The following is a 10,645-nucleotide window of genomic DNA, read 5'->3' as shown; positions in this document are numbered from 1 at the left end:
TATATATATATATATATATATATAAACCAACTATGGTAGTCAAAAGTCATAAGACTATATTATAATTTTTTTTTAAAAAAATACTTGTTTAATAATTATAATTGAGTAGTTGGTCTATATGAATTTCCGAAAAAATATAAATTTTTAAAAGAAAAAATTATTTTAATAAGTTTAATCAACATAGAAATAAATTTAATCACCTAATAAAATTTTAAGTATAGTGGTATTCAATATAAAGATGACTACTGTAAAATTTTCAAAAAAAAAAAAAAAAAAAAGTATGAGAAGGGAACTAAAAAATTAAAAGCAAAAGGTGTAAGAAAAATTAATGGGATGCTTGCTTACTAGCCAACAAAGATGCTACTCTGAAACTATGATTCCTATTTCCTCTTTATTATTACAATATATTTAAACCTTTACACTATTTATTTACAAAATACTAAAAACTAAGAAAAAGAAGGAAATATGTTTTAGCATTCAATAATTAGACGTATATCTTGACATTTTTATTAACAATGATGACATATTAGTAATGTGGTGTTATTATAATAGATCAAGTCAACTAACTAGGTCTAATTACTTTACCTTTTTATTTTAAGTTTATTAAGAAACTACTTGTTTGTTTTCCATTTAACTCAAGAGTCACATGTGTAGTCATGTAATCGATGTTCATGTATGATATATAAAATAATATATATAATATAATATATGGGTTTATTTTTTTTTCGTGAAATGGCCTTAACTTTATAATTAATCAATGAAAAACTATCGACGTTTTTAAAATTCATCAATGACTTCTTAGTTATGCATAAATTCATCAAATGCCCTTTATGACTTAAGGTCGTATTACATCTGTTAGTAATTAATACCTAAATAACTTATTAAATCTAAATTAACACATTTAACCCACTAATTAGTATTCTTTTTGGGTGGTAGGTTGGGTTTTCCGGTAGGAAGTGAGGTTTTGAGGGGGGAAGGTTTTCATACCAACCCAAAAACCTAGCCAAACACCCAAAACCTAGCCAAACACCCAAAACCCTCCTTATTACATACCCACCCAAAACCTATTAACTACTTAGGTCCCGTTTTTTAGAGCTGCTATGCTCTGCTTTGCTCTGCTGAAATCTGCTCTGCTTTGCTCTGCTCTCTGCTCTGCTATGCTGAAATCTGCTCTGCTCTGCTTCAATCTGCTCTGCTCTACTCTGCTCTGCCCTGCTCTGCTCTGCTTAAAATTAATACTTAATATTGAATTATTATAATAATAATGTATATTTAATAATAATAATAATAATAAATAATTAATACTTAATGATAATAATAATTAATATTTAATAATAATAATAAATAAATAATATTTAATAATAATAATAAATATTTAATAATAATAATATATAATTAATATTTAATAATAATAATATATAAATAATATTTAATAATAATAATATATAATTCATATTTAATAATAATAATATATAAATAATATTTAATAATAATAAATATTTAATAATAATAATATATAATTAATATTTAATAATAATAATATATAATTAATATTTAATAATAATAATATATAATATTTAATAATAATAATAATAATTAATATTTAATAATAATATTAATAATAATATAATTAATATTTAATAATAATATTAATAATAACATAATTAATATTTGATAATAATAATATTAATAATAATAATATAATTAATATTTAATAATATAAATATTATTAATTATAATTAATATTTAATAATAAAATTTAATGATTATAATAGTAGTAGTAGTAGTAGTAGTAGTAGCAGCAGCAGCAGCAGCAGCAGTAGTAATAATAATAATTGTAGTAATAATAATAATAATAATAATAATAATAGTAATAATAATAATAATAATAATAGTAAAAATAATAATAATAATAATAATAATAATAATTGTAATAATAATAATAATAGTAATAATAATATTAGTAATTATAATAATATTAGTAATAATAATAATATTAATATTAATGAAATCTGCTCTGCTCTGCTCAGCTCTGCTTTGCTCTGCTCTGCTCTGCTTCAATTTGCTCTGCTCTGCTGAAATCTGCTCTGCTCTGCTTTGCTCTGCTGAAATCTGATCTGCTCTGCTCTACTCTGCCCAGAAGCTCAAAAGAACAGGGCCTTAGGTGTGTTGAGTTGCTGACACCTACATTATCGATCAGCCCTAAACAATAGCAGATTAGCAGGCCAATTGGATAGAATTGACATGATTGACATCCACACTGATATTTGGTGTTATTGTAAAGGAAAATTCTCCCCCAATCATATTGATGTGATATACACATAATTAGATAATGTACATCCTTTGTTTTTTTTATACTTACATCACATTTTTTTAGTACTATATTACTTGATTAAGTGATTAAACTAAATGAACGAATTAGGCTATAAATTTTAAACTGTAATAACTTAATTATCACTTTCTTCAATCGATGGAGGAATTTTTTTCAATTAATTTATCTATTTTACCTAATCTAATAAATTTCTTAAATTGTGTGCAAAGTGGTGTTTTATGAGTACTTAGGCCTTGTTTAGTTCACCTTATTTTTACTTATTTCAGAAAAAATAAGTTCAGATCAGATCAGAAAAAATAAGTTTAGATCAAATCATTGTTTTATGTGCAGTTTTTTATCGCTAAATATCTTTAATTTTGTAATAAAAAATATTATGAAAATCACATATTATAAATACACATTATTACAAATTTAACAAGACTCCACTTGATATATTTTTTTCGTATAGATTATCATATATTTAAGGTCAAAGTTTGGTTAAATCTGACATTCAGATCAGAGCAGACTAGGCAGATCAGACCAAACTAGGCAGGTCAGATCAAATCAGACTAGATCAAATCAAATCAGATCAGATAAGCAAAAATAAGATGAACCAAACAAGCCCAAACTGTGGATAATTACTTATTCACAAAAAGAATCATTCATGATTATAATATTTGAAAGCCATGTACATATTGTGGATCAAAGAAGATTTCTCTCTCTGATTTTATAAATACTACAATGATAATTGTGCATCAGATATGATTTATTCCTATGATATTATAAATATTAGAATAATTGTGGTTCTAATAAGATTTCACCCTATAATTTGACATGTACTACTCCCTCAATTTCTTTTTATTCATTACACTTTGAATTTTAATTTAAGATCTCCAATATGCATATCTTTGACCACATAGATATTTAGATAACATGCACATTTTAAGCCAGATCTAATCAGATCCCATATGATATGGTTATGATGTTTATAATAACAGTGAAATTTAAAAGTCAAAGTTTTAAAAAGTTGACCATAAATTGAAAATATAAAGAATAGAAATAAACAAAGGGAGTACAAAATGATAATTGTAGATCAAATAATATAATTCCTAATTATGATTTCATAAATATCACAATGACAATTATATATGAATCATATAGGATTTCTCCCTATGATTTTACAAATACTACAATAATAATTGCGCATCAATTAAGATATCTCCCTATGATAATTTAAGTACTACATACAATGAAAATCATGGATCAAATAAAATTTCTCGTTGTAATTATATCAAAACTACCATGGTAGGATAATTGTGGATCAAATAAGATTTCTCCTTAAAATAATTTAAGTACTACTACATACAATGAAATTAGGAGTCAAATAAAATTTCTCAGTGTAATTATGTAAAAACTACCATGATAACATAATTGCACATCAAATAAGATATCTCCCTATAATTTTTTGTCCAAAACAAACTCACAATCTTAAAACTAAATCAAACATGATATTATTGATTTCCAAACACATACATACAATGCATGAATCAAATTAAGATAAATAAAAAAAAAAAAAAAAAAAAAAAAAAAAAAAGGATTAAGGAAGCTATAGAAATGGTAACAAAACAGGCCGGCCGATCTTATAAGACGGTCCTTTCCTCCATTTTACTGCGGATTCGACACGTAAAATAAGAGGACCCCACAAATGTATTAGTGTATGTAGGAGTATATATATATACCCCATCTCTCATTTCTTTGTTAATCTCATTTCTATTTAGTTGCTTCCTTAGAGAAAGACATACACAAACGTCTATTTTGTTTGTACAAGTTTTGTTTTCTTAATTATTCAATCAAAAGCTTCTCTTTATTCTCATATTATTATTATGTCCAACATTCCTAAGCCTATAACCTCTTCACCTTCTCCTACCAAAACTCATTCGAATTCGCCATCGTGTGATAATATTAAGTTAATGGATACTCATCCTCCTACAACTACTGATGATGATAACGATTTTCATAGATGGCCAACCATTTCTGAGGTACGAAAAAAAAAAAACAAAAAAAAAAAAACCAAAATTCAAAAGTCAAAATAAAAAAAAAAAAATTATTTTATTTATTTATTTATTTTTTTTTTTTTTTGATTTGCTTTGTTTTGCTTTTATTGCATGTAATTAATTTATTTTTTCTACTTTGAAATTTCAGGCAGTACAAGAGATGAAAGCAATAGGAAAGATATCAGGGCCAACAACCGTAACAGGATTGCTGCTATATTCAAGAGCAATGATCTCCATGCTGTTCCTAGGCTACCTCGGCGAGCTTGAATTAGCCGGTGGTTCGCTAGCCATTGGGTTTGCGAACATCACCGGCTATTCGGTCATATCCGGGTTAGCCATGGGAATGGAACCTATTTGTGGACAAGCATATGGTGCGAAACAAATGAAGCTTCTTGGGTTATCTTTACAGAGAACAGTGCTTCTACTTTTCTCATCTTCAGTGCCCATCACTTTCATGTGGATTAACATGAAGAGAATCCTACTTTGGTGTGGTCAAGATGATGAAATTTCATCCGTTGCTCAAATCTTTCTTCTTTTTTCTATTCCTGATCTTTTTTTCCTTTCTTTACTCCATCCTCTTAGAATCTATCTAAGGACACAAAATATCACATTGCCCTTAACTTATTGTACCGCGATTTCGGTACTTATCCACTTGCCTCTCAATTTCCTCCTTGTAGTCCACCTTAAGCTAGGCATCGCCGGTGTTGCCATTGGCATGATATGGACTAATTTGAACTTATGTCTATTACTCTCTTCTTTTATCTACTTCTCGCGAGTCTATAAAGACTCGTGGATTGCTCCGAGTATGGATTGCCTTAGAGGTTGGTCGTCCTTACTAGCCCTCGCTATTCCTGCTTGTGCTTCGGTTTGTCTAGAGTGGTGGTGGTACGAGTTCATGATTATGCTTTGCGGTCTGCTAGCCAACCCGAGAGCGACAATCGCCTCGATGGGAATACTCATACAAACCACATCGTTGGTTTATGTGTTCCCCTCATCTTTATCCCTTGGTGTGTCTACTCGAGTTGGGAATGAACTTGGAGCACACCGCCCCGGGAAGGCTCGTATCTCCATGATCGTGTCATTATCATGCGCCGTTGTATTGGGACTCACTGCCACACTCTTTACCATCTTAATGAGGAATCAATGGGGTAGGTTTTTCACCAATGATGAAGAAATTCTACATCTTACTGCTGTTGCATTGCCGATTGTAGGCCTCTGCGAGCTCGGGAACTGTCCACAGACAACAGGCTGTGGAGTCCTTCGCGGTAGTGCAAGGCCTACAATCGGAGCAAACATTAACCTCGGGTCATTCTACTTAGTAGGAATGCCCGTTGCTATCTTCTTCGGGTTCATTCTCAAAAAGGGGTTCGCAGGGCTATGGGTCGGACTACTTGCCGCCCAAGCCTCCTGCGCGCTCCTGATGCTGTATGTTCTGTACAAAACAGACTGGAGTGTGCAAGCAGACAGAGCAATTGAATTGACAAATTCTTCAGTATCACAAACTCCGGGATTATTACCAATTTCAACTGCATTCGATTTCAGTAACAATGACAAGAAGATTAATCCAAAATTCGAACAACTTGTGTGCATTGAAAACAAAGATAGAACGACATTGAAATTATCTTTGCCATCAGCAAACGAAGGTTTTCATGAAACAAATCCTCTGTTAACCCCTCATTTCTCAATAATATAAATAGATTATCAAAATTAATCAATGTATAATGTCATGCAGTTTGTAGTGTGACAGTACAAACTTTAACCAACATTTTTTCTTATCTTAAATATAAAGAGGCTAAGCTAGTTAGTCCACAACTGAGCCAAATTTGTTAGATAGCCGAGCTCGATCACTTTTTACAGTGATTGTAATGTAGAATAGTTCCTTTTTTTTTGTTACTTTTAATGTCTTTTGTACTTGTGAAGGTTGTACTGTTATTAATAAAAAATTAATAATAATGTAAAGGCCATATAGTCATATACAAAGTACTATCTCCGGTTCATATTATATGCAATTTTGGTGTATTATTTGTGAGATATAAAAAATTCCAAATTTGCATATAATACGAATCGGAGGTAGTATTATACAATTATAAACTTTTTTTTTTTTTTTTTGCTGTTAGAGTAACTAAAAAGGTGATGTGGGCGAGCTTCAATTCCTAATACTGTATTCCATATATTTCATTGTCGTGATTGTGTATAAAAAAAATGAAAGACTATTACCATACTTCAACCTTTACGGTTATTTTAATCACTGTTTGTAGATTATGTACTTATAAATAAACAAATTTAATTTCCATCTCGAATACCTTCTATAGGTCTATGACCACACTTCAATTTCTACGATTATTTTGGTTTACTATTTGTGGATTATGTACTTATAAATAAGGGAATTTCCATTTCAAATACCTACGTAATTGTTTAAATCCTAGATCACTAAGATACTTCCTATAAATTAAGTCTTTTAAAAAAGTGAGTCAAACTTTACTTAGTAGGAGTTAAGTTTAGCGATTAAGTCCGTAGCACTTGGCGCACACCAATTACGTATACAGATCAAGAATCACTCCGTATTAACTTTAATCTATAGTTGGTCCTGAAATTGTTGGGGAGAAAAAGGCATCTTTTTGTTGTTCCCTACCATAAAAGGTTACAACATTGACTGCCTAAAAATAGAAAAGAATTAGGAGTATATTATACCCCATCGAACTGCCTATACCCCCCTTTTTTTTATAAAAAATTCAGTTTTCACGTTCTACTTATCATTTTTTTAACTCCGTGTCAAATCACAATTATTTTCGTTGTTCGTCCACTTCTCTTCCCATCGACAATTTAGTGACTTTGCTCTTATTGAAACAAAACAAAATAAAACAAAACATATAATAAAAAAAATTTAGTGACTTTTTTGGCAAGTATAAATAAATAATTTAGTGACTTTGAAATTAAATAAATAAAGTAAAATCTTTCAAAAAGAATAAGATAAATAAATAAAGTGAAAGTATAAATAAATAAATAAGGTAAAAGTATTTTAGTTGGTTCTTTTAATTGTGCAATATGGGGTCAAATTTAAATATTTTTTTTAACTATACAATGGTAAAATAATTAATTTTGGATAGTGTAAAAGTGTATATTAAGAGAAATATAGTAGGATTGTAAGTGACTATATTTACATAATTTATAAATCACTATAAGTGGCTTATAAAATGGTAAGGGCTTATAAAATGTTACTTCATTCGTCCCTCTTTGATGTGCTTGTATTTCTTTTACGGCGTCTCAAAATGTCCTATTTATAAAAATAAAATAAAATCATTATTTACTTTTTACCTTTTCAATACAAAATACACATATATTCAAAAAATCATTACTTTACTTTTTATGTTTTCCATATAATATTTTCTACTTTTTATTATTGTCATACTTTTCTAAGTATTTAAATTTCTAACACTACTCCCTCTGTGTTTTAATAAGTGTTACAGTCAGGGGCGGAGGGAAGGGGGGCTGGTGGAGGCCCGGCCTCCCCGGCCCAGATTTGCAGTCCATGTTTTCAATGCTATGGCCCCCCTAAAATTATTAGATATACTATTAAAGAGACATAAATTTTAGTAAACAAGGCTTGTTATGTTGGTTAAGGAGTGTTGTTTTTTCATGAGGGAGTTGGGATCGAATCCTATCCCAAACAATTTTTTTTATTTATTTATTTTTTATTAAGGCTTTGTTTATTCAACTTGGGCATGGTTTTTTTTTTTAAATAAAGATTAATATATTTATTTGGCTAATTTTTTGTCAATTGAGTGGAACTTTAGGTTAATTGCTTACATTTAATATGAAATATTAAACTTGTAGGGTTATATGCTAGTTTATTTGATAATTATTGTTTTTGTATTATATTGATATCATGAAATCAAAAACACTAGATTTTTTTTTTTTTATATATAGAAAAGTTAGTAAGAGAATGCGGTAAATTTTAGTGTTGAATCTTTGTTGATAATTTTGCTATTATGAAAAATCATAGAGTAAAATTTAACTTCTTTTTTTTTTTTTTTTTTTTTTTTTTTTTTTTTTTTTGTAACAATAAAATATTAATTAGTACATTTTTATTTTTTCAATTATCTATTAACAGTCCGGCCCCAGGACTTGAAATCCTGGCTTCGCCCTTGGTTATAGTTTGACCGTTACATAGTTTAAGACAATTAAATTGACTTAAATATAATAAAAGGTAAATGGGGTAATTGGAGTATTAAACAATTATAAAAGAAAGATAGTGAGGTTAATAATTTATTGAAAAGTAATGAATGTGACAGGAAATATATAATAAAAAAATGTAGTATTGGGTTTAGGTGAGGATCATAAGAGGAGAGAGATATACATCGTAATATTAAAATATAGTTTTTTTGCAAAAAAAAAAAAAAAAAAAAAAAAGGTGTAATACTTATTCAAATACAGCCAGATTTAAAAAGTGTATCACTTATTAAAACACAAAGGGAGTACATTTCTCTGCTCCTTCCATTCTCCTTAATTACCATTTTTTAAATAGACACATCAAAAGAAGAGTGAGGGAATAAATAGTTTTTGTAAATATAAAAAGAACAAATAAAACATTGATTATCTTCAAGTGAGTCCGTATCAAAGAAAGAATTACTTATTGATATTTTCTTCGGTAATATGGACTTTGATAATTGTTAGGCCCCGTTCTCTTCACCTTATTTTTGCTGAACTGAAATTATTTTTACTGAAATAATATTATATTTGCTGAACTTAAATTATTTTTGCTGAACTTAAATTAATTTTACTGACCTGAAATTATTTTTGCTGAACTGAAATTATTTTTACTAATTTTCAATTATAATTCTTCTTTAAGAAAACTGAATTTTACTGAATTGAACTTATTTTTACTGAACTGAAATTATTTTTAATGAACTGAAATTAATTTTACTGAACTGAACTTATTTTTACTGAACCGAAATTATTTTTACTTAATATTATTTTTTAAGGTGAAGAGAACAGGGCCTTATTATATATGAGAGGTTAACTAAGGATTTGTGTATATTGCTCAGTTGTGAACTAGCATAATTATTAAATATTTTCTGCCTATTTAATATTGTTTGTTCTTTATTCAAATCTTTCCATGAGCAACCAATATCAAATTGAATAAATATTAGCATTGGAGGTACGATGTACCAATCTCTGGGTGCACTCAGGTAAATGTACCTACCTCTAGGTGCATTCAGGTATATGTAAAAAAATATCTCTCCTGTATTGTTGGTATTATCTCATTAAAACAGTAAGACCTAACATCTTTATATATATATATATATATCCTATTAAAATAGCATAATATCTCATTTCACGATCATCAAAGCATTATTTCAATCACAAACAATATATATTTTAATATCAATACGTAAAAATAATACAATTGTGATGTATATTATATGAAAGTATAAATTGAGGCAAATCTAAAATGATGTGTTGAGAGACTTGAGAAACAGGCTTCTCAAACAACACAAGTAAGTGTTTTATATGGATAAAAAGTTTGTTAAAGAAACACTTTATAATAAGGTTAAGGGGTTACTCCTCCTACTATTATCTGGTTTTGGAATAATGGAACTAGACTTGTACAGTAGACTACCTCTCATGGTAATGGGTGTGGCCTAGGCCCATATGTAACATGATGCTACATGATTAAGTTTTTCAAAGCTCCGCCATACGTGAATGATGCATAAGTCAAAGTATTGCAATTATATTGAAATAAAGATTCCCTCGTACGAACCAAACGGCCCCTTAGTATATTGTCTCATTGCCCTATAAAACAATAACATCTTCTTACTAATAGATAAATTTGATAATAAACACACCCCCGCATTATTTAGCAAAATGTGCAAAAAAAATTGGCTCAATTGTTAGGTGCATAAGTTTTGCTCAATGCGCAAACTTGAAAAAAATTTCCATTTTTTGCTTAATATGCACATTTATTATAAAATATATGGACAATTAGTCAAAAATGGTTGTTCATCCATCTATCCTTCTCATTGGAATGAGGAACCTCTCAAAATACATATGAGGAATTGAGGAGACATCATTTTTTTAAAAAAATAAAAATAAAAAATAAGACGGAGTGTTCTATACATAGAACTTTCTTATCTAGACTGAATAATCAATTTTGACTAGTTCTATTAATTTTAGGGTGTATATTAAGCTATAAGTCTTATAATATGTACTATACATTTTTCTATATTGTTTCGGTCATTATGATTTTTATTTAAACTAATTAATTTATAGCAATATAGCA

The 10,645-nt window shown here is 28.5% G+C and overlaps 1 protein-coding gene across 1 annotated transcript; it reads left to right on the top strand.

Annotated features, from left to right (window-relative positions):
* The first annotated feature begins 4,089 nt into the window (after positions 1-4,089).
* Positions 4,090-6,253, top strand: LOC145590865 (protein DETOXIFICATION 48-like). Its single transcript, XM_081647256.1, has 2 exons — positions 4,090-4,350; positions 4,514-6,253. Exons 1-2 carry the CDS (start codon positions 4,195-4,197, stop codon positions 6,056-6,058), a joined length of 1,701 nt encoding a protein of 566 aa, XP_081503382.1. The 5' UTR covers positions 4,090-4,194; the 3' UTR covers positions 6,059-6,253.
* The last annotated feature ends 4,392 nt before the right edge of the window (positions 6,254-10,645 follow it).

This window comes from Chenopodium album, chromosome 18 (genome assembly GCF_948465745.1).
Source record: "Chenopodium album chromosome 18, dcCheAlbu1.1, whole genome shotgun sequence".
Taxonomy (NCBI): Eukaryota; Viridiplantae; Streptophyta; class Magnoliopsida; order Caryophyllales; family Amaranthaceae; genus Chenopodium; species Chenopodium album.
This window is presented reverse-complemented; position numbering and strand designations above follow the sequence as displayed.

What these genes read in the sequence shown, in the direction of transcription:
- LOC145590865 (XM_081647256.1), top strand. Translation starts at nt 4,195, where the DNA reads ATGTCCAACATTCCTAAGCCTATAACCTCTTCACCTTCTCCTACCAAA. An exon ending in GATGGCCAACCATTTCTGAG is followed by an intron (nt 4,351 to 4,513) that starts GTACGAAAAAAA and finishes TTGAAATTTCAG; the next exon opens with GCAGTACAAGAGATGAAAGC.